Raw genomic sequence first — 25,587 nt, 5'->3', positions numbered from 1 at the left:
GTTCTATTTTTGAATTATGCTATAAGTCTTGGTTTCATCTTCTTTAATCCCTGTAGCTTTACATTTTCATTGATTTGGGGGCCTCAGTTGGTATATAGGAAACCCTGGTGGCGTAGTAGTTAAGTGCTACAGCTGCTAACCAAAAGGTCGGCAGTTTGAATCCATCAGGCGCTCCTTAGAAACTCTAGGGGCAGTTCTACTCTGTCCTATGGGGTCACTATGAGTTGGAATCAACTCAACGGCGATGGGGTTTGGGTTGGTATATAAACAGAAATGAAAAGAAGAGGTGAAACTCAAGGTAACTTTGTTACATTTTAGCAGTTCTTAAAAAAAGAAAAGTTCAATGTTTCACTATTTACAGAATATTCAATAAGGATTAGCAATTGCCTGTGAATTCCAATCACCCAAGCTTTTCCCTATTACCATGTCCTTTCCTCTAACTGAAAACCATTTAGACGCTGTAACTTTTATTTGCAGTTGTACTCCTGTGGCTATCCCCCTCTTCAGCCCCTGTTATTTCTACCTTTAAAAATTCTTCCTATCCCACCAGAGCCAGCTTTAAGTGCTACTTGCTAGTGAAGCCTCCCTAGTCACCACTGGCTTGGAGAGAACAATTGTCCCCCTCGATATAAGCAAGTTTGGAAAATGCTGATTTATGCTATTCTGACAATAAGATCTTCTATAAACTATTGTTAAAAATGCAGATTCCAAGGACCCTCTCATAGAAATTGTAATCAAGGTGTGGGGGTCTGGGAATCACTATTTCAAGCAATAGCCTCAGATGAATCTTATAGGTAAGTGAGGTTGGGAAACAATGACATTTTTCTCTCTATCTCCTTTACCCAACACAACACTTATTGTCTTGTGTCATTATTTGTGTGCCATTAACCTATTTTAGAGGGCTATAGGCTCCCTGAAGTTATAAGCACAAAGGATATGTCAATACTTTCCCTTTTTTGGAAGAGGATACATAGCTTTCACTCTATACATTAAAAAAAAAAAAAAAACAGCACCTCAAACTAAGTTAATAATTATTAGACAATATGCTTTATACTCCTTGTTAGATTTTAAGCAAAGAGTATCAGGAACTGTATCTCTTACTGGAACTGTATCTCTTACTGATATGTATTTCCTTAGCACTTGGCAAGTATTCCTCCCATGAGCAGTTGGATGGGTGGATTTTAGAATTGCATAAAGCTGGGCCTAATTATGCATGCCCCAGTACCCCAAGGTAGTAAATTAAGTTCCTGGGTTGCATATTCACCTCCTCCAAGCAAAAGAGGTTGTTTAATGGTGCAATACCCATGCATTTAAGCAATTTATTTAGTCTCCGCCCCCTCAAATTTTATCAAATCTTAAGAAATGAGAACATAACTGACAAACTCAAATTCCTTTCAAGTACTCCCTAAGCAAAGAAAAAAACTAAAATATTCCTTCTAGCTATCAGCAAGAAGCAATAACTACCTAAAAAAACCAAACCCATTCTCAATGATTCTGACTCATAGTGACCCTATAGGACAGAGTAGAACTGGCCCATAGAGTTCCCAAGGAGTGCCTGGTGGATTCAAACGGCCGACTTTTTGACTAGCAGCCATAGCACTTAACCACTACACCATCAGGGTTTCCAATAGCTACCTAAAGAACCTAAATGAAACCTAGTGTTGTATGGAGCCTTCATGGCACAGTGACTAAGAGCTGCGGCTGCTAACCTAAAGGTTGGTAGTTGGAATCTACCAGTGTTCCTAGAAAATCCCATGGGGCAGTTCTAATCTGCCCTATAGGGTTGCTGTGAGTTGGCATCAGTTGAGGGCAACGGGTTTGGTTTGGTTTGGTTTTTCTGGGTGGTTGTTGTGTGCCATTGAGTCGATTCCAACTCATAGCAACCCCACAGGACAGATTAGAACTGCCCCATAGGGTTTTCAATGCTCTAGTCTTACAGAAGCAGACTGCCACACCTTTCTCCCATGGAGCTGCTGGTGGGTTTGAACAGTCCATCTTTCAGCTAGCAACTAATTGCTTAATCACTATGCTGCCAGGGTGCCTTTCAATCAGAGTAGTCTTCCTAAAAAGGTCTATTCATATGGTTCTTTATGTTATTAATTCATTTCCAATCAAAAAGGAAAAGTTTTCAGTGCCTCTGTGACCCAAGTGTAACTCTTGTCCCTAAAAAAAAAAAAGGCAATGAGAAGGAAAAATAAATTTATATAAAATATTAAGCAATTAACAAAATTTCCTTGGTTAGAACAGAAAAACTGAGAATGGTAACATTCCTAATAGTTTGACTTCCCCAAGAATCAAGGCCCGAAGCAAATACAGACAGAATAGAGGATCAAAGAGCATACTTAGGCAAAGACACCGTCAAAACGTATCTCACCGACCACAAAATAAAATCACCCAACTTGGTAGTATTTTAAAAATTCATCTAGAAACACTAGAAAAGGAACAAAGATTAGCAGAGTATCCTTGCAAGGTTACCAGTATCTTTTCATTAAAATACGTGAAATAGGTTTTTTTTTTTTTGGCGTTCTAAATCTGCCCCCTTTTAGCAAGGTTGCTATATTTTAGCTGTGTTAGCCATTACAGAATGATCGTTCATCCCAATGGCTATAGACCAGAGGAGCAGAAGCCTCTGACTCTGGAAACTACTGATCTTTCTGTCCCATTTTTATCCACCTCGAAATTCTTACATGATTTCTGGAAGCTCTTGAAGCTTTGAGAAGGCTTGGAGCTGTAGTCCTCAACCCTTACTGAGCATGAGAATCACTTGGGGGAATATTAAAAAAGTGCAGACACTTGAGTATCATCTCCAGAAATTTCTGATTCACTTGGTTTGTGGTGGGACCCAAATTAAGTGTTTAGAAGATTCTCTGGAGCTTCTGATGTGTAACAAAGGGCTGAGAATCACTGGTTTAGAAGTGCTTTAATTCTACAAGCCCCGAGCAGGAATTCTGGGGTGTCTTCAAGGCCTACAAGTAGTAACACCCTACTTTAAATTTTTAAGATGGTATCAAAGTGGTCTGAAATAGTTTGCCCTCTTTGCACCTGAAATTTCTAAATTCCAATGTGTCCCAATCTAGCAAACACACAGGTTATTATTCAACAGCCATCTCATTAAGGATTTGATTGCCTAGGCTGTCAGGAAATGCTTGACCACATACAAATGATCACAGGGTCTGATACCAACAGATGTCATTTTTAAGCACCTGTTCGCCTAAGCTCTGCCCCTCAGCCCTCTAAGTGGGATGGAGCTTTAGTTTTCCTGAAGTAGTGAGTCCGTTGGGGTGCTAGAAATGCACATTGGCTGCTCATGTCCCAGTCTAGCAAACCAGCTCTGGAATTTCCACTTCGATCTCTTGGTTGTGTAGTGAAGTCCATAAACTTCGTTAGGATCAACCAGTAGCCTTGTTTATAGAATTTTATTCCAAGGAGTCAATTTCACATCATCAGCCAATAATAAAAAACAGTATTTTTTTTCTTTTTTTACCCTCTCATGAGTCTGCCGAAGATTGACTTGTTAAAACTAGGACAGTGTTTATAAGTTCGAGAATGTTAAAAACTCACCTAGAAAAAAAGAGAAAGCTGTGTCTTATTTTCCTCAAGTGGGGAGTCTAAATCTGTTCGATTATGATGGAATAAGTACAAGGTTACACTGCTTAAAGCCAAACATGCCTGCGGGTTTCTACTCAAAAAATGACATAAACAAGCTGGGTTAGTATCATTACCTCAAGAGTGTTCATCATTTCTATCTATAGTAGAGTACCGAATCAGGTATTGCCTGGCTGAAGGTCATGGGTTACACATAGCTATTCAAATACTTTATTTCTGAGACAGCTGGATTACTCTCTGACCTGACTTCAGTGAGTGGGAGGCTCATCTTCATCTTTGTGCCTTCCTGCCCCTTCTAAAAATAGTAAGGGCCTTTAACAAGGAGATATTTTAAGCAGCTCATATTCACTTGTCTCATCAGGAGAAGCTTATTTCGGCCACTTGCATGTGTCAGATTTGCATGTAGTCCATGCTTCTCCACGCCACTCATAAAAGAAACTTGCAAAGATAAAGACCCTGGATTACTAGCTAAGGGTTCTGGCTACAAGTCAGTGGGTAAACATAAGTGAAGGCAAGACACTTTTTAGGAATGCGAATATGCTTCCGAAATCATCCATTTCAGACATTTCCACACCAGCCCTCAGCTTTTCGGATCTGTTTTCGTAAAACATGGCTGGGATTTCGCTCCAGAGACCTCGGCGATCTGGCCACTTTTAATAAATATTTTTAGGAACTACTGCCAGCCTGTGGATAAGGGAAACTAATGAGAAACTGTCATCCAAAATCGGAACAGCAGAAACCAAATCAAACCAAACCAAAAAACCCAAAGCAAAACCCAAAAAGAACAACTCAAACAATCTGTGCTCACAAGAAGACTCGTAGAAAAATGCCAAGATGTAACTTGGATTTGGTAACTGGATTTATCAGCCACATAACTGGCATGCAGTGGGTACTTTGTATTTTTCTACTTTGAGAATACTTTTTTTTTTTAAAGTGCAAGTACATGTTATTCTGCACAACTGGGACCAAAAAAATATGAGTGTAAGAAAACAAAGACTCTAAAATCAAGATGGAATGTCAGCAGGTAAACCCTCTTTCCCAGTCATGTCATTCCGGTACAGTTGTACGTGGTACTCGTGTTTGCACCTCTAAGAAATTTCCATTTTTTCGCATCAAAAAATCCAGATATGAAGCTGAAGCTGCTTTCTTCGCCAACCTGAAGCTGTCTGATTTCAACATCATCGACACCCTTGGAGTTGGAGGTTTCGGACGAGTAGAACTGGTAGGTGATTGTTCTTTTACTGCTTTTGAAAGCCTGTCTTCCTTTTTTTCATTTTTTTCCCACCTGGATTAACATTACCCTCTTTTTTCTTCTCTCTCATAATTGATTACTATGGCTATGAAATCAGTACCAAATACTTTCATATCAGCATGCCACAGTTTGCAACAGTTAAAGTGGGCTCGTTTATGCAGCCAATAAACTAAAAATACAGCCAACACCAAATTACGTTTTAGAAAACCTCCTCACATTAAATGAAAGGTAAACACATTTACTTAGAGAATCATAAAGCACTTTTTATCCAGCTGCTTCTTTATAATTTTGTATTTACTTCCTTAGTTCTGAGTATCTCACACTGACTTAATTTTGCCCCCTATCTACAATTATAATTATTTACCTGTAAATTTAACTACCTGTAAAGGGAAATGGGGAGCCCTGGTGGCTCAATGGTTAAGCACTCAGGCTGCTAAGCAAAAAGATTGACAGTTGGAATTCACCAGCCACTCTTTGGAAACCCTATGGGGCAGTTCTACTCCATCCTATAGGGTCAATATTGGCTTGGTTTTTTGAAAGGAAATGGGAGTCCTATACAAATGCGGTACGTTTTAAGATCCTTAGCACTGCTTAAAAAAAAAATGAAGTAAATAGTCATCGTGTAGTAGTGCTGTGATCCTAAAGTTGCAAGCACATATTTAGATTATAGTGCTAATGGTTCACATATTTTATACAGCTTATTTCACATATACTTTTAATATATACAATTAAGTGTTGATTAAGATGATGACACGTTTGTACCAGCTGATGCATTAAACACATTGCATGAATAGGATACAAACAAGATGAACGGCATACTCGTTGTGCCTTTGTTTGAAATGTAAATGTAAAAACTGACATTGCAACAAAAATATGAGAAGAATGTATTCTGGCGACTGAGCTGGCTGCATTCCAACCCCATGTGGCTAGAAATGCTATTTGAAAATGCAGATGAGTTTCCACCCCTCTGCCGAACAGGGAGGAGTCCCTGCTATCAGACACCAGTACAGTATGTTAGGAACTCCCTGAGACTGTGTACAGTGTAGTAAACAGTTACTGTTGCCATCAGGGGACTGGAGAAATCCCCTTCCATAAAAGCAGATTGGCCCTGCGCTATTTTTGATTTTAGTCCATTTGTGCTTCAGTTGGGATATCTGACTTTGGCAGGCAGGAAGATGTTATTTACTTAAACATCAGGCAAGAAGAGTTCAGAGCCATGATGTGTTTCATTGAATTTTGTGTTATGCTTCCCTTAACATTGGTTAGGAGTACCACAGTAATACTACTTCTGACTTAAAAGTCTGTAGCTGTCTTTCTCAGTTACAGTACTAAAAATCAACAAAGGACCTAGGAGATAACTTGCTTCTCTTAATCCTACAAATTAATTCAGCCTTAGATTTATTTTTCAGGAACATTAGCTTGAACATGTCAGGTTGTAATTGTCTGTATAGCTAATGAGGATTTATTAAGAGTATTATACATTCATTAACAGCTTTGTACTAGGGGTGTTGCTACATACAGGCAGGGCGGAGACTAAAGCCCCCGGCCACGAGGGGTTTATTGTTTGTTGTATTTACTTGTATCATTGTTTGTGTTAAACCTCTCTCTGAAAGAAGCAGTATAAGGTACAGAATTCCCCAGGGATTGATTTTGGGACTAATTTTTTATTTTTATAGTTTCGTAAATACTATCTTTTAACAACTATGTGTAATAAAATTGCTATTTCCTGTGACCAAAAAAAAAAAAACTTTACAACCTTTGTGGACTCCTAGAGGTCTGAGAACTTCAAATTGGGAACCCATAAGTTATCATTGAGATATTTTATGTCATATCTGAATTTATTTGAAATATTGGAAATAGCTCACAGACACTGAAACTACATTTGGGGACCTGTAGTGGCCTGGGGGACTTCAAGCCGAACAATTAAATGTGAAGCTGATAGTGAAAAACTTTTAGAGATTTCTCTCAAAAAATGTATGAGGAAATAAAAACAACTAGTCACAAAATTAAGGAAGGTTTAATATGGGCATATAAAAGGTAATGCAGCTAAGAGAGACAAAATGTGTGTGTATATCTGTATTTCTGCATGTGTGTGTGTTTGAGTATATAAATATTTATATATAATCTCCATCCCAGAAGAGATACCAGATAGTTTAGCCTAGTTTTCTTTTTATGGATATTACATTTTACTCTTATATACACATGTTTATAGACTTAAAAAACCATAATCCCAAGAACTAATTTAGGTGCAAAATATAGCCCAGTATGCAAAAAGTTTAGGTACATAGATAAATAATAAAATCGTAATGGTCATTATGTTACCAGAGTGAATTGCCTCAGTTCTTGTCTTTGGTGTAGGAAAGAATTCAAACACTGAGACAAATAGTGGCAAGCAAGCAGAGGATAAGCTAGCAGAGGGTTAAGAGCGAAATTACACTTGACTAGGGAGCGTCAAGCAGGCTACTCAGAGGAAGAGTCTGAGTGCTTCGATAGTCATTTTCTTAGGGTTTTATACCCTTTTTCTCTTATCTCTCCCTGTTAACTTTTAACTGTCAAGTCAGGAACCCCTGTAAAGATCATTTCCTTGGCTTAATGTTTAACAGCCAAGTCAGGGACCCCTGTAGAGACTATTTCCTTGGCTTATCATTTAATTACTAAGTTAGGGACTCTATCAAGTTAGGAACCCCTATAGGGACCATTCCCTTGGCTTATTGTTTAACTACTAAGTCAGGGACCCCTGTAGGGACCATGAGGAATGCCACTACCCCCGGTCTCTTCCTCCTCCCGAGTGCAAGCTCTCCCCCGCTTCCTTACATCTTTCCCCCCTCAAGTACCATTCTCCCAAATCTTTGGGGTTGTTGAAGGGGGTGGTCTGCCTTCTGTAGCTTCTTCTTGCTGTCATTGGGGTGTAGAGCTGGCCCTAGGAGAGGCACTTGTTCCCTAATGGGGGGTTTGCTTGACTTCAGGAGCCGAGGATGGAAGTGTTGGGCAGCTTGATCCAAAGGGCTTTCAGGGCTTGCATTATTTGATGATATCTGAATTATAGCCATTTGTAATTGAAACTTTTGTAATTTGCAGGATACAAAATGAATTAGTATTTTAAGGAGGCAGGGTCCAAACAGTAAAAGAAAAAGGGCCAAGGACGGGATTAGCCAGGATCCCCATGACCAGACGGATGACCAAGAGTTCCACCCTTGCTCGGCTTGTGTTTGGAGTTGCCTGGCCTTATCTATAAAGCGGTGGATATATTCTTGGACTTGGCCAGTTTGTTTCACCCAAAAACAGCATTGTTCACCTAGCACGGCACATATACCCCCATGGCTAGCTGCCAACGTGTCTAATCCTCTTCGATTTTGAAGCACTACAGCTGCCAAAGAATTTATTTGGATTTATAGAGTAGCTATAGAGGTTGCTACCTGGGTATTGAGCTGGGCTAGTTCAAGTGTGAGATTTGCATAGACCTGAACAGTTCCTAGCACCCTGGTGGTTCTGGCTGCAAGGCTGGCCATTCTGATAAGACTGCTAAGTCCTATTAATATGGGAATTAGGGACCCTACTCTTTTTGCCACCTTATGAGTGGTGCTTAAAGGTGAAGGGAAAGGAGCAGCCGCTTCAGCTAAAGACACAGGAGGGAGGACATATCCTACAGTGCATAATCCCATCCAATTTGTGGGTAGGCATATATAAACTGCAGTTCCACGTACATAATATAGGCCTGAAGATACTGGAAGACAACCTGAGACATGGCATACACCTGATGAGGTGTAATTGTATGGAGTTGGTTTTTTGAAGGTAGAGGTATATTTCCAAATGTACGTAGCAGGTAGGGCAGCCACTGTTAGTGGACTAAAGCAGGGGGTAATGTTATGGGTGGCATTGTTTTTTAGGTTTTCCCAGATCATTCTGTGGATGGGTTCTATGAAAACCTTTTCTTTGGCAATTTCACGTACCAAGGTGCAATTATTTCCATTGCTGCCGGATTTCCACATGGAAGTGGCCAGAAGGGCCAAATGATCGGAACCTGGTGGTCTCCCCTGGCAAAACCCTCCAGTGTAGTCTAACTGTGTGTCTGAAGAGGTATCGGGAGGGAAGGTTAACCAGCTGGATGAGGGCGGAGGATCAGGAAAAGATGTAGTTAGGTTTCTGAGGTTGTGTGTTATCATGACGGTTACATTGCAACAGGAGCAGTTTAGAGATCCTACCTGATATGAATATCTTTGGAGACCCAGTGAGTAAATGCACAACAGGTTTTGCTCCCCTCTTATTTGTACTCATTGGTACATGGCCCCAGTGATAGAGTGTACAGTTTGGTTATTGTAACTTTTGAACACCCCCTGTGCTCCGGTGGAGAGGATATAGTGAAGAAAGCCTCACATTTGAGCCCAGACCTGCCAAGAGACAGGCCAGCTTTCTACAGACTGTTCCCAAGCCTGTAGACAAATCCAGCAGGACTGGTTGTATTTGGTATGTGTAAGCGCCTTTATGACTCGCTGTAATGGTTTAATAATGCAGGAGATAGGCTTGGCCTGTATTAGTTGGGCAAGTGAAAGTGTTATGGCACGGAAAAGAAGACAATGCGTTTTGACTTATCTGTTGTTATTGTCTTGTTTTCTTTTGAACAGATACTTCAAGTCTTCTATGGGTTCACTCGTCCACTTCTGATGTTGGCTCGGGGTTTCTTCACATGTATCTTTAGTGTGGTAGGGTTTCACCCTGGAATGATGTATCCAGCTAGAAATTCCAGGCACCTTCACAGCTGTAGGGGTAGAAAGCATAACAGTATACGGTCCCTTCCATGCTGGAGCAAGTTGGGATGTTGGGGACCCATCCTTCCAAGTTTTGATTAGGACAAAAGTTCCCAGCTCATATAAAGGGACTGAGCTGTATATTGGAGATTTTGGTACTCCTAGCCCTTGAATAGCTTGCTGGAAACTTGCCAGAAAAGTTACAAATTGTAGTAGTTGGTTGGTTTCCTCATCTAGGACCAGATCTGTTCTAAGGAGTGGTCTGCTATACAGGATTTCAAAGGGACTAAGCTTTAAATGAGAAGTAGGGCTTATCCTCATGCACAGCAATGCTATAGGGAGGGACTGGATCTAATTTTGGTGGGTTTCCTGGCCCAGCTTGGCTAAAATTCTTTTTAGTGTTTGATTTGCTCTTTCTACCTTTCCTGAGGATTGAGGCCTCCAGGCTGAGTGTAAGTTCCACTTGATTCCAAGTGCTGTACTTACCTTTTGACTTATGGTTGAAATGAATGCTGGGCCATTATCATTCTGTAGAGACCTAGGAAGTCTATACCTTGGGATGATTTCTTCTAATAGTTTATTTACAACTTCTTGGACTCATTCTGTTCTTGTGGGAAATGTCTCTACCCATCCTATGAAGGTGTCTATGAAGACTAATAAATATTTGTAGCCTGGGCATTTTGTCATCTGGGTGAAGTCTAATTGCCAATCTTCTGGTTATGACCCAGTTCGTTGGACAGGTTTTCCTAGCACAGGTGGCAGGCGGGCACCTTGAGGGGTGTTTATTGCACAAAGCGGACACCCTTGGATAATTTGTTTAATAGTTTTCTGAAGCCCTTTACCTGAAAACGGGTGGGAGCAAAGCTGAGTTGTTTTGGCCAAGGTGGCATGAATCACGTAGACCCTTTAGGACTTTCCATTGAATATTTTGGGGCAGATGAATGACTCCTTCTCTTTGATACCACCCATCTTTATCTTGGGAATACCTGTTTTTCTCAGCCCACTGGTTTTCTTCTTTGCTGTACTGTGGTGTAAGGCATTTTAAGCTGGCTGAAGGAAGTGGGGCAGCAATTACCGGGTCTTTAGATACTGCAGTTGTCTTTGCTGCCTGATCAGCTAGTTGGTTACCTAGGGCTGTTTTACTCTCTCCTTTTTGGTGTCCTTTACAATGTATTACAGCTACTTGTAGAGGCAGGTGGACTCCCTCCAGGAGCCGTAAAATATGGGGCCCATATTTTATGGGACTATTCTTAGCGTTTAGATACCTGTTTTCTTTCCATAAAGCTGCATGGGCATGTAGCATAAGGAAGGCATACTTAGAATCCGTGTAAATGTTCACCTTCTTTTTATTTCCCAGCTCGAGGGCCCCGGCAAATGTAATTAGTTCCGCCAACTGTGCTGAGGTTCCCGTGGGTAAAGATTTAGCCTCTACTACCTGGTGTAGAGATACAATCACATACCCTGAGTGTCATTTCCCTTCTTTGACAAAACTGCTGCCATCAGTAAACCATTCCTCATCAGGGTTTATGAGAGGTTGATCAGTAAGATCTTGTCGACTGGTATGTTATTGTTGTTGTTAGGTGCCACCGAGTTGGTTCCAGCTCATAGTGACCCTATGCACAACAGAACGAAACAGTGCCTGGTCCTGTGCCATCCTTACAACTGTTGTTATGCTTGAGCCCACTGTTGCAGCCACTATGTCAATCCATCTCGTTGAGGGTCTTCCTCTTTTCTGCTGACCCTGTACTTTACCAAGCATGATGTCCTTCTCCAGGGACTGATCCCTCCTGATAACATGTCCAAAGTATGTAAGACACAGTCTCGCCATCCTTGCCTCTAAGGAGCATTCTGGTTGTACTTCTTCCAAGACAGATTTGTTCGTTCTTTTGGCACTCCACAGTATAGTCAATATTCTTCGCCAACACCACAATTCAAAGGTGTCAACTCTTCTTCGGTCTTCCTTATCTGACTAATGACTTTACAGCAGTTGTGGATGTTTGGGTCCTTAGGATTGGGGGTGGTAACAAGGAAGCAGGATTTAGAATGGGGCATTCTTTTACTGCAACTTGTGGATTTTCTATTAAAACTACTTGGTATCTTAAAAAAATTCTGGTATTTGTTAGCCACTAAGGGCCCTTGTTGTTTAACACAGGGCTGATTTGGTGTGAAGTATATAAATCAATTTTCTGTCTTAGGTTTAATTTTAGAGCTCCCTCTACAAGAGCAGTGGTGGCTGCCATCACGCGGAGACAGTGAGGCCACCCTTGAGCTATTATATCAAGTTCTTTAGATAGGTATCCTATTGGTCTCTTATCGTGCCCTAAGGTTTGGGTGAGGACACCTAGGGCTGCTCCTTTTCTCTCTGTTACATATAGTTGGAAGAGTTTTTCTGAGTTGGGTAATCCCAAGGCAGGAGCTTGTAGGAGGGCCTTTTTCAGGTTTTCAAAGGCATGTTTCTGCTCTTCGGTCCACATTAATTCATTAGTTTCCTGTTGGTTGTTTATTTTGAGGGCGTTATATAGTGGCCTGGCTTTTCACTATATCCGAGAATCCATAGCCTGCAAAAGCCAGTTAAACCTAAGAAGGATCTGAGCTGTTTCATGGTGGTGGGCTCGGGGATGTTTGCTATGGCTAAAACTCATTGAGGACCTAATCGTTTTTCTCCTGGGGCCAGCCTTAGTCCTGGATATTCTACTTCTTGTTGTAAAAGTTGGGCCTTTTCCTTTGAAACTTTGTACCTCTTTTCTGCCAGGTGATTTAGAGTTTGAATAACATGTTGGCATCCCAGTTGTTCTGTGGGGGACCAGATGAGCAGGTGATCTACATATTGAGCAACTTGTCCGCCCCCCTCAAGTGTTAGGTCTTCCAAATCCTGTGCCAAAGCTTGGCCAAAAAGGTGGGGCTGTCCCTGAACCCTTGCAGTAAGGCTGTCCATGTTAACTGTTGTTTGTGAACAGCAGGGTCAGACTATTTGAAGGCAAAAAGAAACTGGCAAGCCGGGTCTAAAGGGATACAAAAAAAATGCATCCTTCAAGTCTAAAACAGAAAACCATTGGGTGTTAGGCGGTATTTCTCCCGAGATGGTATAAGGGTTAGAAACCACAGGGTGGAGAGGAATTACAGCCTCATTAATGATCCTAAGGTCTTGTACTAGCCTATATTTCCATTCTTTCTTTTTGACAGGGAGAATGGCGGTATTGCAAGGGGAGTTGCAGGGAATTAATATTCCATGTTTTAAAAAGGTAGTAATTATGTTTTGCAGTCTCTGCTTAGCTTCTAAGTTAATGGCATATTGTTTTTTACTTGGAAATTTGTTGGGGTCCTTTAACCTTACCATTACTAGGGTGGCATTATGTGCCCATCCTGGTAGCGCAGTAGCCCATACCTGAGGGTTTAGCTCTTGCTGTTCATCTATATCTATGCCAGTTCTATTTTGGTTAATTTGTAAGGTCATTATTTGGTTAAGAGTTAGATCTTCTGGTGAGAAGATCACTCAAGTTTTTACCTTACTTACTATGTCCCTCCCTAGAAGTGAGACAGGACATTCTGGGAGGATTAAAAATTGGTGTGAGAAGCTTGTTGCACCCCACAGACAGTGTAATGATGGAGTAAAATATTTACTGTGGGTTCCCTTCTACTCCCTGAACCGTGCTTTTGTTAGAAGAAAGGGGTCCCTGATAGGAGGTTAGTACCGAAAAGGAAGCTTCCATGTTCAAAAGAAAAGTTACTGACCTTCCTGCTACATCTAGGGTAACCCTCGGCTCCTCTGCACCGATGTTGATGCTTTTGGTGTTCTCTCCTGGAGTCTCTTGGAGCCCAGGGTCCCATCAGCTTAAAGCCATTTCCAATGAAGTATTGGGCCTGGGAGTCCTTTGACCCTCAGGGCATTCTCGCCTCCAATGGCCATGCTGTTGGCAATTGGGACAGGGCTTCTGGGGCGGTTTGTTCCAGGGGCAATCCCTTTTCCAGTGGCCAAGTTTGACCACATTTGTCGTATAGACTGGGTGGAGTTTCTTTGGGTCTTCCTGCCGGCAGTGGGTGGTGCCTGCCCTGTAGGGCAGAGAGGAGAAGGGCCTGCCTTTTCTCTTCTTTTTTCTCCTTTTCTCAGACCCTTTCTTCCTCTTCCTGGTCTCTGTTATAGAAGACCAAGGAAGAGAACTTCAACAGTTTGTTTAAGGGAGTTTACTCCTAATGTCTGGAGCAGTTTGAGTTAGAAATCTATCTTTAAAGACTAGTTCTCCTTCTGGTGATCCTGGATCTAAATTGGTATATTTTAAGAGGGCTTCTTTTAGTCTTTCTAGGAAGGCAGTGGGGTTTTCTTGGGCCCCTTGGTCAACGGTGGCTAGTTTATTGAAATTGGAGGGTTTTATCCTACAGGCTTTCATTCCCGCAACCAGGCACAATAACATGTAGTCTCTTGCCCATCTGCCTCCTTGAGTATTATAATCCCATCCCAGGTCTGTGCCTGGGACTGCGGCGGTGCCCGTGGGGTGGGCCTGTTAATTTTGTATATATAGCCCATCTGCAAATCGTCTGGCTGCTTCGGTGAGATTTAGTCTTTCTTCCTGGGTAAGCATTTGGTTACAGATTATCATTATGTCTTTTCAACCCAAATCAAAGGTGAGTGTTAAGTTCTTAAATTTTTCTATACAGTTGTTAGGGTCGTCAGAGAAACTTCCTAGCTCTGTTTTTAGCTTTCCTAAGTTCTGCATTGAAAAGGGAACTTGTACCCTGACTGGTCCATTAGGGGCACAGGTAGGGTGGGGAAGTTGCTGTGGGTGAGGAATTGGAGTAGGGAGGAGTAGGAGGAATAGACATTTCTTTGGTATCTAAGGGTGGGGTTGTAAGACTGGTAGAGTTTGGGTCTAAGTTGTCTATTGCTTGGTTTGTAACAATGACGAGAACTGTGGGGCCTATCTTACACTCTTTACACAGTTCTGGATTTTCCCTTAAGAACATAAAAACCTGGACATAAGGGAACTCTGTTCATTTGTCTTGTTTCCGGCAAAACAGATCTAGCTGTAGGGCGGTACAATAATTTAGACTTACCTGTTCTAGCCAGATTTCTCCATCTCCCAATTTATATTGAGGCCATGTGGTGTTACAAAAGAAGACTAATTTCTTTTTCTTCAGGGTTTGAGGGCCAAACCTGTCCCAATTTTTGAGGATACACCCCAGAGGCAAGGACAGTGATACCAAGTTTTGGCTTCCCATCTGGAAAGGATCAGAGTGAGTCATAGGGGGTAGAACGTCTCCTGTGCCCACGTTAAATCACTGTCCTGAAAAGGTGTTCCTTCTCAGGCCTGGGCTTCCAGAATTAACTAGTCTTTTTTTTTTTTTTTTTTTTTTACTATGTAGCCCACATCTGAAGTTTCTTGCCTAGGAAATTCCTACTGCCTCTGCCCTAGGGGTCCTTGCTCACATCTGTGGTTTTGATGGGACATGAACCTAAATATTTGTTGTTTTCATTGTTCTGCCAAGAAACTGATTATCATATACCCCGCCAGCCATTTTAGGGTGGGGGTCCTTCGTGCCTCTGACTGGAAGTCTTCATTTCATTGGCAAACTTTGCTATCCATTGAAGCTGACACTGTGATTGCCCTGCCCCCTGACACACCGCATAGTCCTGGGGGTCCCTTGGAATTGGGTGTAGGAGGTGATTTAGCATTTGTGGGGGCCCCTCTTGTGTCCATACCCAAGGGAGGATAAGCTTATTATTCTTTGAGCCCCTTCCTTCCTTTTCTCTGCAGAACCAACAAACCTGTTCCTCACATCTTCCCCTCTCTGTATACTTTATGAATTGTTTCTGCACACTGAAAGAGGGAATCAGGGTGCAGAGGGCTGTCATAAAGTAGGCTCCTGTAGCCCACTTCTTTGTATACTCTCGGACATTCAGATTCTTTGTAAGGAGGGGTAACAGATACAACTTTAGTTAGCCTAATGAATAACCTTAAGATTCTTGATTCAATGAGGCAGACCAGTGTGTCCCTATTCATTCTTTATAACATGAAAGCGGAAGGAGCTGATCAAGGTAAGGCCACCTGTGTTTAGCTTCACAATGGTAATATAAACAGGAAAGGGAGAGAGGTCCTTCACCGGAACAATTATCCCTTAGCCTATTACAAATACAGCACTGACCTCTTTTGCAAAGCACACACGGAGGATATAGATGCAAGTATGTTAGCCAGAAGTTGGATGGGGCTGAGAGGTGCAAAAGGTAGATGGGTGACTGGTCTCTTAAAGAGACTCGCTGACTGGGCATGACTATTGCTGTGGATCAGGTGTCCTGGGCCAAAAATGTGCTGCTTTGTGAGAGGGACTCCTAGAGGGTATGACCCCTCTAGTCGGCTGGCGCTTCTCTAATGTGTCTCGATTTCTCTCCCAGTTGTCTAAGACAGTCAGGAGAGCTTGGAGCACTGAGAGGCCAACCCTTATGTGCGTGTCCCTGGATGAGACTGGTTGTTAATTAAGGGAAATTGCAAGTCCCCGTGAGGCCCCTGGATGTCTCAGGTTTGACCCAGACACCTCCACAAAGCGGAGGGAGGAAGTGCCTCTTTTTTTCAGAGTCTGGAAGAGTCAGACACTCATTATTAACCATATTCTTGTTAATAGTCAGACCAAGTACAGACAAATCTTTCCAGCACGTCTCAGACCTTCTTCCTAGAAGAAACAAAACACACACACACAGAAGTAGGGGTACCTCCGCGCAGGGCTGGAAAGAAAAAAAAAGAGCCCGCACTCTGAGGTGGACTCACCACTTTCAGGACGAAGGAGGAGGAAGTTTTCAATCTGAGTCACGGCACCAGAAGTTGTTACCAAAGAGAATTCCCTCGGTTCTTGTCTTCAGTGTAGGAAAGAATTCAAACCCTGAGACAAATAGTGCCAAGCGAGAAGAGGTTTATTAGTTAGCAGAGGGTTGGTAACGAAAGTACACTTGACTAGGGAGCATCAAGCAGTCTACTCAGATAAAGAAAGAGTCTGAGTGCCCCGATAGTCATTTTCTTAGGGTTTTGTACCCTTTTTCTCTTATCTCTCCCTGTTAACATTTAACTGTCAAGTCAGGGACCCCTGTAGAGACTATTTCCTTGGCTTATCATTTAATTACCAAGTTAAGGACCCTATCAAGTTAGGGATCTCTATAGGGACCATGTCCTTGGCTTAACGTTTAACTACCAAGTCAGGGATACCTGTAGGGACCATCTTATTGAGAAATGTCACCACCCCATCTCTTCCTCCTCCCGAATACAATCTCTCTCCCTCCCCCTTACAATTACACCAGCCTGTACATTAGGGGTAAGAGACACATGTCTTTAACCTTTGAAGTGAACACCATTTTTGAGTGATCTTGCACTTCCCAAAACACACCAAGAATGCCCTGGTTGTCTTCACTATCCAATATGGACCAGCCTTTCCTGGGATCACTAATGCCCTAGAATCCATTGCACCCTGCGAGTTTAAATCCTAGTTTTTACCAGTTATTCACTGCCTGATAATATTGATTCCCAATATTGACTACTGGTTATAAAAAATACTCTTCTCTATGACCATTCATCTTCTACATTCATTTAGTGATGTCAGAATTGGGAATTTGCCCTCAACACTGACTGTAATTACACATACTGTTGTCATAGCACACAATTTGAATCACCATGAAGACAGCGATGACCACACAGGAGGAAGCAGTATACTTTCAGAGAGGTATCACACATTCATAGTTAGGGGGAGGATTTAGGCAGAACCAAGTTTCGTGACTTACTCATTAAAGTTCTAAGCACTCTTATAAAACATCTAGGTAACTCTCTTAATTTACTAGGTATAGCAGTAAAATAAGGAGATTGATTTTACCATCACAAGTGAAAATTAGTCCCATTGCTGTATGATCATACCCCTAATTTCCCTGTTTTTGCTCATGCCAGAGTGGTTCCTGCTTTTCAGAATAGAATTTTACAAGTGAAAGACAAACTTCCTTTTAATGTGACAATGATACATTGTGGTTACCTTAAATATTTAATGTTTAATCTATTTATTCAGCAATGTCAAAGCCTTTCATACCAGGGCACCATATTTGGATAAAGTATTGGAACAAAAATATGGAAAACCTAATCTCTATCTTCTTGAATTATTCTTTCTACAACAGTTGTTATGTATGTAATAAACTCTCTTTTGGCAAATATAAAGTTTAATTGGAAACAGCTCTTGCCTTCAGGGACTTGTAGCCTTCTGGGAGAGACAATCTTGTAAACTAATACGTAAACCCATATTTAGAGTATAAAGAGCATGAAATCAGTACATGTGGAAGGAAGACTTCTTGTAGGAGGTGGCATTTCTAAAGCAGAGGGAGAGATAAATAATCTGAAGCATTATGGTACGAGCAGTATATGCTTGGTAAGATGAAACTACCAGAAACGAAGTTCAATTAATTAATTAATATAATTTACTAAATGAAATAATCATGCATTTCATTTTGACCCTGCTTTATAATCTTCAAATTGCCTCCACATATAAAATTTTGTGCAAAGCACTACCCCAGGAGGAGACTATGGAGTTTGATCCACATTTTGCAGGAAAGAAGCTAAGAATAATTTATGTAAGTGTCCTAAGGCCACATAGTTATTAGAAGAACTATTGTTATTGTCCATAACTACTGTTTTTTAATAAGAAGCTTTCTCTGTGGTGCTGGCCTCTAAAACTATTTAGAGCTTTAGCACAACCAGCACCACGTACAACCACCACAAAATCAAATAAGTGTTATTTCATTGCCACATGTACACTTCTGCTTAAAAAAAAGGAAAAATTGCAGAACCCAAGAAAATGAATTAGACATAAATCTAGAGTAGATGGAGTGCAATGATTAGCCACTCTTCATCTCTGTTTCTGTCAGGCTTCAGAGACCCACTGTCTTTAGTCATCTAGTGCTCCTATAACAAATACCACAAGTGGATGGCTTTAACAAAGAGAAGTTTATTCTCTCACAGTCTGGTGGGCTAGAAGTCCGAATTCAGGGTGTCAGCTCCAGGGAAAGTCTTTCTCTGTTGGCATTGGAAGAAGGTCCTTGTGATGCGTCAGTCTGTGAGCATCTCAGTGCAGGAACTTCAGGCCCAAACGACAGGATGGCTCTGCCCTGAGCTCTGCTTTCTTCGTGGTATGAGGTTCCCAACTCTCTACTTGCTTCCCTTTCCTTTTTATCTCTTGAGAGATAAAAGGTTGTGCAGGCCACACCCTAGGGAAACTCCCTTTACACTGGATGAGGAATGTGACCTGAGTAAGGGTGTTACAGTCCCACCCTAATCCTCTTTAACTTAAAATTACAATCACAAAATGGAGGACAACCAGACTATACTGGAAATCCTGACACAGTCAAATTGATGCGCACATTTTTGGGGGGCCATAGTCCAATCCATGACACTCCCTCTTCTGTAAATCTTTTGCTACTTCTACTGATGGAAAAATATCTGCAGAGAAAAAGCGATCAGACAGTGTAACATGGTAGCTAAAAGCTCTGAGCTCTGAAATTAGACTATGGATTCACATCTTACCAGCTACATACACTTAGTCATTTAAACCTTCTGAGCCTCAGTTTCCTCATCTGTAAAATGAAGATAATAATATGTACCTCACAAGGTGGCAAGAATTAAATGAGTTAAAGCCCCAAAACAGTGCCTCATGATAACTGCTGTCAATGTTATTCTGTTATCATTATTATTATCAAAATATGCCAATGATAACTATATTTATCATCTCCAATTATTCCCATGGTAAAGGACAAGATGGAATGATTTTACTCTTTTTCTCCCATCGCTAGGCCAAATCCCGAGAGTCCAAGCATTTCTCCATTATAGGAAAGAGCTCGAGGTCTTCAAATGACCGTCAGGTCCTATTAAATTTCTCCCAAACCACTAAAGCTCTTCACTTTCTGATCTATAAGTGGAGATGGGAAACAGTTTTCAATCTCCCCCACACTGAACCTTTGTGCACCTGAAGTAGTCTGCTCTTATTTATCCATTTCTCTTCTAAATTGTATAGCCCCACCTCTTAACCTCTAAATAGAAAACCATTTTCAGTGCAGACTGCTGAATCATATCCAGTTTCTCTACAGCCTTCTTCAACCATGGCACCCCAAATTGGCTTAATAAGGGCCTGGCTGTTGCCAAGTGAACTATAAAGGTTATCTCTCTCTGCTCCACTGCTGCAAACCAGGTTATAAATCCCACAATCTGATTGCCCAAGAGAGAATAATGTGCTCGCAAGTTGCCAGAGCCATACTACCCTCAATCAACCACATTTGTGTAAAAGGGCCTGTGTGCTGTACATAAGGACACCCGTACCACCTCACAGCATTTTTGCCAGCTGCCTTGTCACTTTGCGTCACAGGCACGCAGGCCAGGAGGGCTGTGTAAAACCAACTGAAAAAGAAAATAGAGACTGAGAGATGATTAAGCAAGAAAGTAGGGGATAAACCCATTGTTCAGTCAATAGAGTTTTATTTCATCATTACGAAAGCCAAACAGCTTAACTGCACAGGGAAACCCCGTGTAAGATGAAAACACTTCAAGCGCTTCCTACTGCCAAGTGCTTGGCAGTGAAATAGAATAGCTATGAGATCGCTGGGAGGTGTTGCTGCTGGTGCCCATGGTGATTTACGCTGCAGAGGAAGCCTGGGCAAACCCTGCTGACCTAAGGCCTTGTGTCCTCTGTAACTAAAGCGAACACTGATCCAACAGTGGTTTAAAATTCAAAGTTTGCTTTATTTTAACATAGACTTTTTTCCAGGTGAGCTTTCCTTGGTTTATTATTAAACATGTAATTCTGATTGCATGTTTATTCTTCTAAAGAATAAAACCTGACACACATGATCAATTGTGATAAATACCTAGTATAGGTGTATAAGAAAATAAGTTATTTGGATAACTAACACTGATATTCATTTAGTAAATGAAATGAAAATCCAATAGATAAAATAACAATAGATTATAATGCATGAGAAATCTAACTACCAGACAGTTTCTAAACAGAAATTACAGAGAGTGAAGTCTATCTCTACTTGGATATGTGGGAATAAAGCAAGACATGCATTAACCTATCTTGCTACTATAGAATTTATTTTCTTTTGTACACTGATGATTGCAGTACAGTTTAGACTGAAGAGTATAAATATAGCAGAACATCACTTTCTTAAACATTTGTGAAGTTATAGAAATGTTATTTACTAGCTATCTATTGAAATGCATGTTTTCATCAAAATATTGAAATAAGCATCCTACAGTAAGGTAAAATGTTAACAATTCCTCCTCCAAACCTGGATGTGATCTTAAAATATCACTGTAAATCTAGAAGGTGCTTGATGTATCTTCCCAAGACTTAAGATAATTGATGATAAAATAATCCATCTAAAAGTTAACACTTGAGTCATTTATCTTTTCGTTTTCTATGACAGAAATTTTATTTTTTACCCAGTGAATTTATAGGCATATCACATTTAGCAAAACTTTTACCTGTTAAAAAAAAAAAAACACCAAGTATTTTTTGTGGGAAATAGAAATACCAGATGTGACTCCTGTTCTCAAGTAATTCCTGACTTCCTCTAAGTAAGGGGAAACCCTGCTGGCACAGTGGTTAAGTGCTACAGCTGCTAACCAAAAGGTCGGCAGTTCAAATCCACCAGGAGCTCCTTGGAAACTCTATGTGGCAGTTCTACTCTGTCCTATACGGTCACTATGAGTCAGAATTGACTCAATGGCAGCAGGTTTCTATGAGTCAGAATTGACTCAATGGCAACAGGTTTCTAAGTAAGAAGATGAGATTAACACATGTGAAAAATAGCTAATGGGACCCTGTTGTATTTTATTAAAGTATAAATTATGCAGGAGGGATCTTAGTATTTTAGAAAGTGAGAGATCATTTAGAGCTCATAAAGAAAGAGAAGGCCTGAAAGGACACAGAAATAGAACCAGGAGTTGGAGAATGGGCTGGGATTTAAAGGAACAGATGAGGAAAGCCATTCCGGGCAAAAGTTACAACACAGCAAGGCCACATGTTTTTACAGGACACCAAAGAGACTGACCTGACTAGAATTGAAGTTGGTAAGAGAGCAGTGAGAAATAATGTTAGGTAGCTAATCAGTAGAGTATAATTATATTACCTAATTAAAGGAGATGAGACTTGCAAAAAGAAAGAGGTGTTTGCACGTTAGGTCAAGGGATGAAAATGCATAAAAACAGACTCAGCTCTGAAATAAAAGAATGCACTCTAAGGTGACTAGCCAGACTATTTTTAGGTGATGTGCTCCCAGAAATAAAGATCATAATTTCTCTTCTGAATAAAGTACTTTACTTTGTGCCGCTATGTAGTCCACATCTCTGAAAGCTTTATGTAAACACTTTCAAGAGAAGGAGCCGATCCGTGAGAGAGAAAAGCAACCCCGTTATGTATCTTGAGCCCTGGTGGCATAGTGGTTCAGAGCTTGGCTGCTAACCAAAGGGTTGGCAGTTCAAATCTACCAGCTGCTCCTTGGAAATCCTCTGGGGCAGTTCTACTCTGTCCTATAGAGTTACTGTGAGTCAGAACCAACTCCTCAAAAACAGGTTTGAGTTTTTTTGTGTGTATCTTAGTGATGTCGAAATAACCATGTCCTTTTAAATGAAGTGAAAATGGTTTGTCTTGTTTTTGAGGAGGGGGGATGAAACAGGTCGTTCTCTACGCTTCAGTCTAGCTCATCAGCTGTATTTTATTGCTAATTTATACTCTGGCCCTCATTTTAATATTTCCCATCACCATTGACATACACAATTTAGCTCTATTAGTGTGAACGTTGTGGTAATGAGGTCAGGGCTTGTGTGAGCCCGGTGGCTTTGTCTTTATCCCCTAACTCCACCAAGGTGCCTTGCAGGTTCACATTAAGAGTAAAATGATCATCACTACTCAAAAAGAGCTCAAATAAATGAGCTAAACCAACAAGAGCCACTATATGGTCACTGCTGTGCCTAAGATTCCATGTCCCTGTGAACAAAGCAAATATTTAACACGACTTTTTAATAGATTGTTAGTGGAAGCAAAAAAAGGAACTCTTGTTGAGCTTACTCAACTACCTCTAAAGTATATTTTTTATATTACGTACACAATCTTGTGAAGCATTTGAAGTACAAAAACAGTGTGAAGGAAGAAATTATTTTTTAATATAAAAAAAAGCTTTATTAGGATGAAATTTGAGTAAAGCATATACTAAGACATTAAGATCTGATCATAAACAGTTGGTCAGAATTCTTACAGTATGTAACAGTTGAAAGATCATATATCTATACCTCCACAGAAATCTCAAAAGTATAACTAGAATGCAAAAGTTTTCATGAGTTAATCTGGTCACATGCCAGAAATCAAGCTGAATTGTGTAATATGTGATTCCCTGTTTTATTTCCACTCATTTTAAAAGTTCACAGAGTCAATAAATGCAAGAAATTGAATGTCAACTTAATCTCAACTCTGCCTACACGGAAGTTTAGGTTTTAAGTATGTTCTAATAAGTACTAGAATAAGTAGAATTATGTGAAATATTCATGCAATCAATTTAAAAAAAGTGACCAAAATTTCAAAACTGATGCAGCTAGTATTTATATAAATGAGATTATATAGGAAATCTAAGTTTTGGGTAGGAGAAAGATTATATTTGATTACTTGATAAAGAAGAATAATTTAAAGTATACTCCAGGTTATAAAATCATATAAATATCAATACTCTAATAATTACTACAAAATGGAATAGTTATTTAATGTAGGTACTCTACAAAAGACAAATGTTATATTAAAATTGCAGAATAAATTTCAGCACACAACCCTGAATTAATGCATTTGATGTAGTTAGCCTTTTCAGTTGAAATGAATCAATACCAACTCTTTATTAAGGGAAATCACAAGTGTTCTTTGATTTGCAAGTGATTTCTATGAAGTAGTCCAATCTTGGTGTAAGTAAAAATAGAAAGGCAGGCATGGCGTTCTTTTCCTGACTTTCCTCCAAAATGAAAGTAATTTTTTATGAGAATTTAAAACAAAAACTATCTCCTTTATAAAAATAGCTTTACTTGTCTTTTGATTGATTTGAATTTAATAGTATAGATATCTCCCAATATTTCTTGTCACTAGCTGCAGAATTTAATTTTAAGTCTGAAGGCAAGTTACACAGCAAATGGGATTATTGACATTTTGGGTGAGGGTTTGAGGTGAATGTGGGATGGAAAACAAAGGTGGAAAGAAGAGAGACAATCTTGATTAACTGTCACTTGTGCAAATAATTTATGAAGTTGAATCAAAAGGCTTGGATAAAAGTAAGTTAAAATAAACTACTCTTAAGCACCTTTGTTCTGAAAATGGTACATCTGATCATATTTATAAAATACTTTAGTGGTTTTCTATGAAATAAGAAGTTTTATACATGAAATCTTTACCATAAAATTGAGCCACCCATACCATAGTGCCATTCCCCTATGCCTAATGGCTGAAAAGCTTTCCACCTTCAATATCTCTGTTAACTCATAATCTATCCTTACAGTTCTCTGTGTCATTTGGACAGGTGTCACTCAGGCTATGACAAGTTCTTTTTGCTCTTCTCCTATGGAACAAACCAGATGCTGTGATTCATAAGTTTTAGGCAGCGACTAAGGAAAAAATTACATATGGTTTTACTACCTAGTACAGAGAGAAAGGTGAGGGATAAAATTATGAGTAATTGATGAGAAAATCATTTTTAACAACAGGTAGAAAACACACAGGAATTCTTCTCTTAAGATTATAGTTAATATTTGCCTGGAATTTAAAGTACTAATACATGTTGTTGTTAGTTGGCTTCAAGTCGACTCTGACATATGACCTCATGTATTAAAGAACAAAATGTTGTCAGGTTCTGTACCACCTGCATGATTGTTGGTATGCTTGAGTCCATTGTTGAGGCCACTGTGTATTTTAAGTGCCTTTCATCGTCAGGTGCTCATCTTCAAGTGTTGTATAATGCAATATTCGGTGGTCATCTTCCAGCATTATATCATACAATATTTGGTTGCAATCCCTGAGATTTTCATTGCCTCGTTTTTGAAGTAGATCGTTAAAACTTTATTCCTAGTCTGTCTTAGTCTGGAAGCTCTAGTGAAACCTGTCCACCATGAGTGGCCATGCTGGTTTTGGAATGCCAGTGGCATGGCCTTCGGCACCATAGCAATACGCAAGCTACCACAGTACAACAAACTGATAGAAGAGTCGTAGCCTAAAACATTAAAAAAAAAAAAAAATAGAGAAAAGTAATTCTGATATAAGAATGTCAGCATTTCAGTTGGTTTTGGTCTCGAGCATTTGCAACATTTATCTTCTTTAGACTGAAAGAGAGAGGCTATTGTGACTAAACTTAAAAATAGAATTAGCATTTTTCGTTGCTGTTAAGAGATGTTGTGAAATAGAATTACATGCTAATTTCTAAAATAGACGTTTTTTATGTACTTAAAAGGTTTCACTTACTTAAATATGAATGTAGCAAGTCAGCTTCTGTTGAGCTTTTGGGCATTTTAATACGTTCTGTCTAAAAATTTTAGTCAGAGTAATAAAATTGCTTCTTTCTCTATGAAAGTAAAATTTTTTTTTTAATTCAGAAAGATAGATTTTTTCCTATTCCTTATTTTTTGTCCAGCTGAGTGGGGCAACTTATTTAAAAACAGATTTAGTTATGGACTGTAATAATAAAGTACAATTTTTAAGTATTCATTTTAATTAGAATTTCCTTGTATCTTAGAAGTCATAGTAGTAATGATAATAATTTTTATGTAATACTTTTTACTTTTCAAAGTATTTTCATATACACTATCTGATTTGACTCTTATAACATCTGTGTCTGTAAAATGAGGTCGGCTTTATTCTCATTTTATAGGTGAGGCAAATGAGGCTCCAGAAGGTTACGTGAGCTTGCTTTTGAGTGCAGGTTCCATATTATTAAAATATAAAAGCATTACC

The 25,587-nt window shown here is 40.0% G+C and overlaps 1 protein-coding gene across 3 annotated transcripts in view; it reads left to right on the top strand.

Moving 5' to 3' along the window:
- PRKG1 (protein kinase cGMP-dependent 1) overlaps positions 1 to 25,587 on the top strand; it is a 1,427,928-nt gene that overhangs the window by 1,370,837 nt on the left and 31,504 nt on the right. For all 3 annotated transcript variants that reach the window (XM_049855706.1, XM_049855705.1, XM_049855704.1), the window contains one exon: positions 4,732 to 4,828. In XM_049855706.1, the coding sequence (XP_049711663.1) occupies positions 4,732 to 4,828 (97 nt within the window). The remainder of the gene's footprint in view (positions 1 to 4,731; positions 4,829 to 25,587) is intronic.

The sequence above is a fragment of the Elephas maximus genome, chromosome 16 (assembly GCF_024166365.1).
Source record: "Elephas maximus indicus isolate mEleMax1 chromosome 16, mEleMax1 primary haplotype, whole genome shotgun sequence".
NCBI lineage: Eukaryota > Metazoa > Chordata > Mammalia > Proboscidea > Elephantidae > Elephas > Elephas maximus.
Note: the sequence above shows the minus strand (reverse complement) of the source record. Positions and strands in the feature narration are given on the sequence as shown.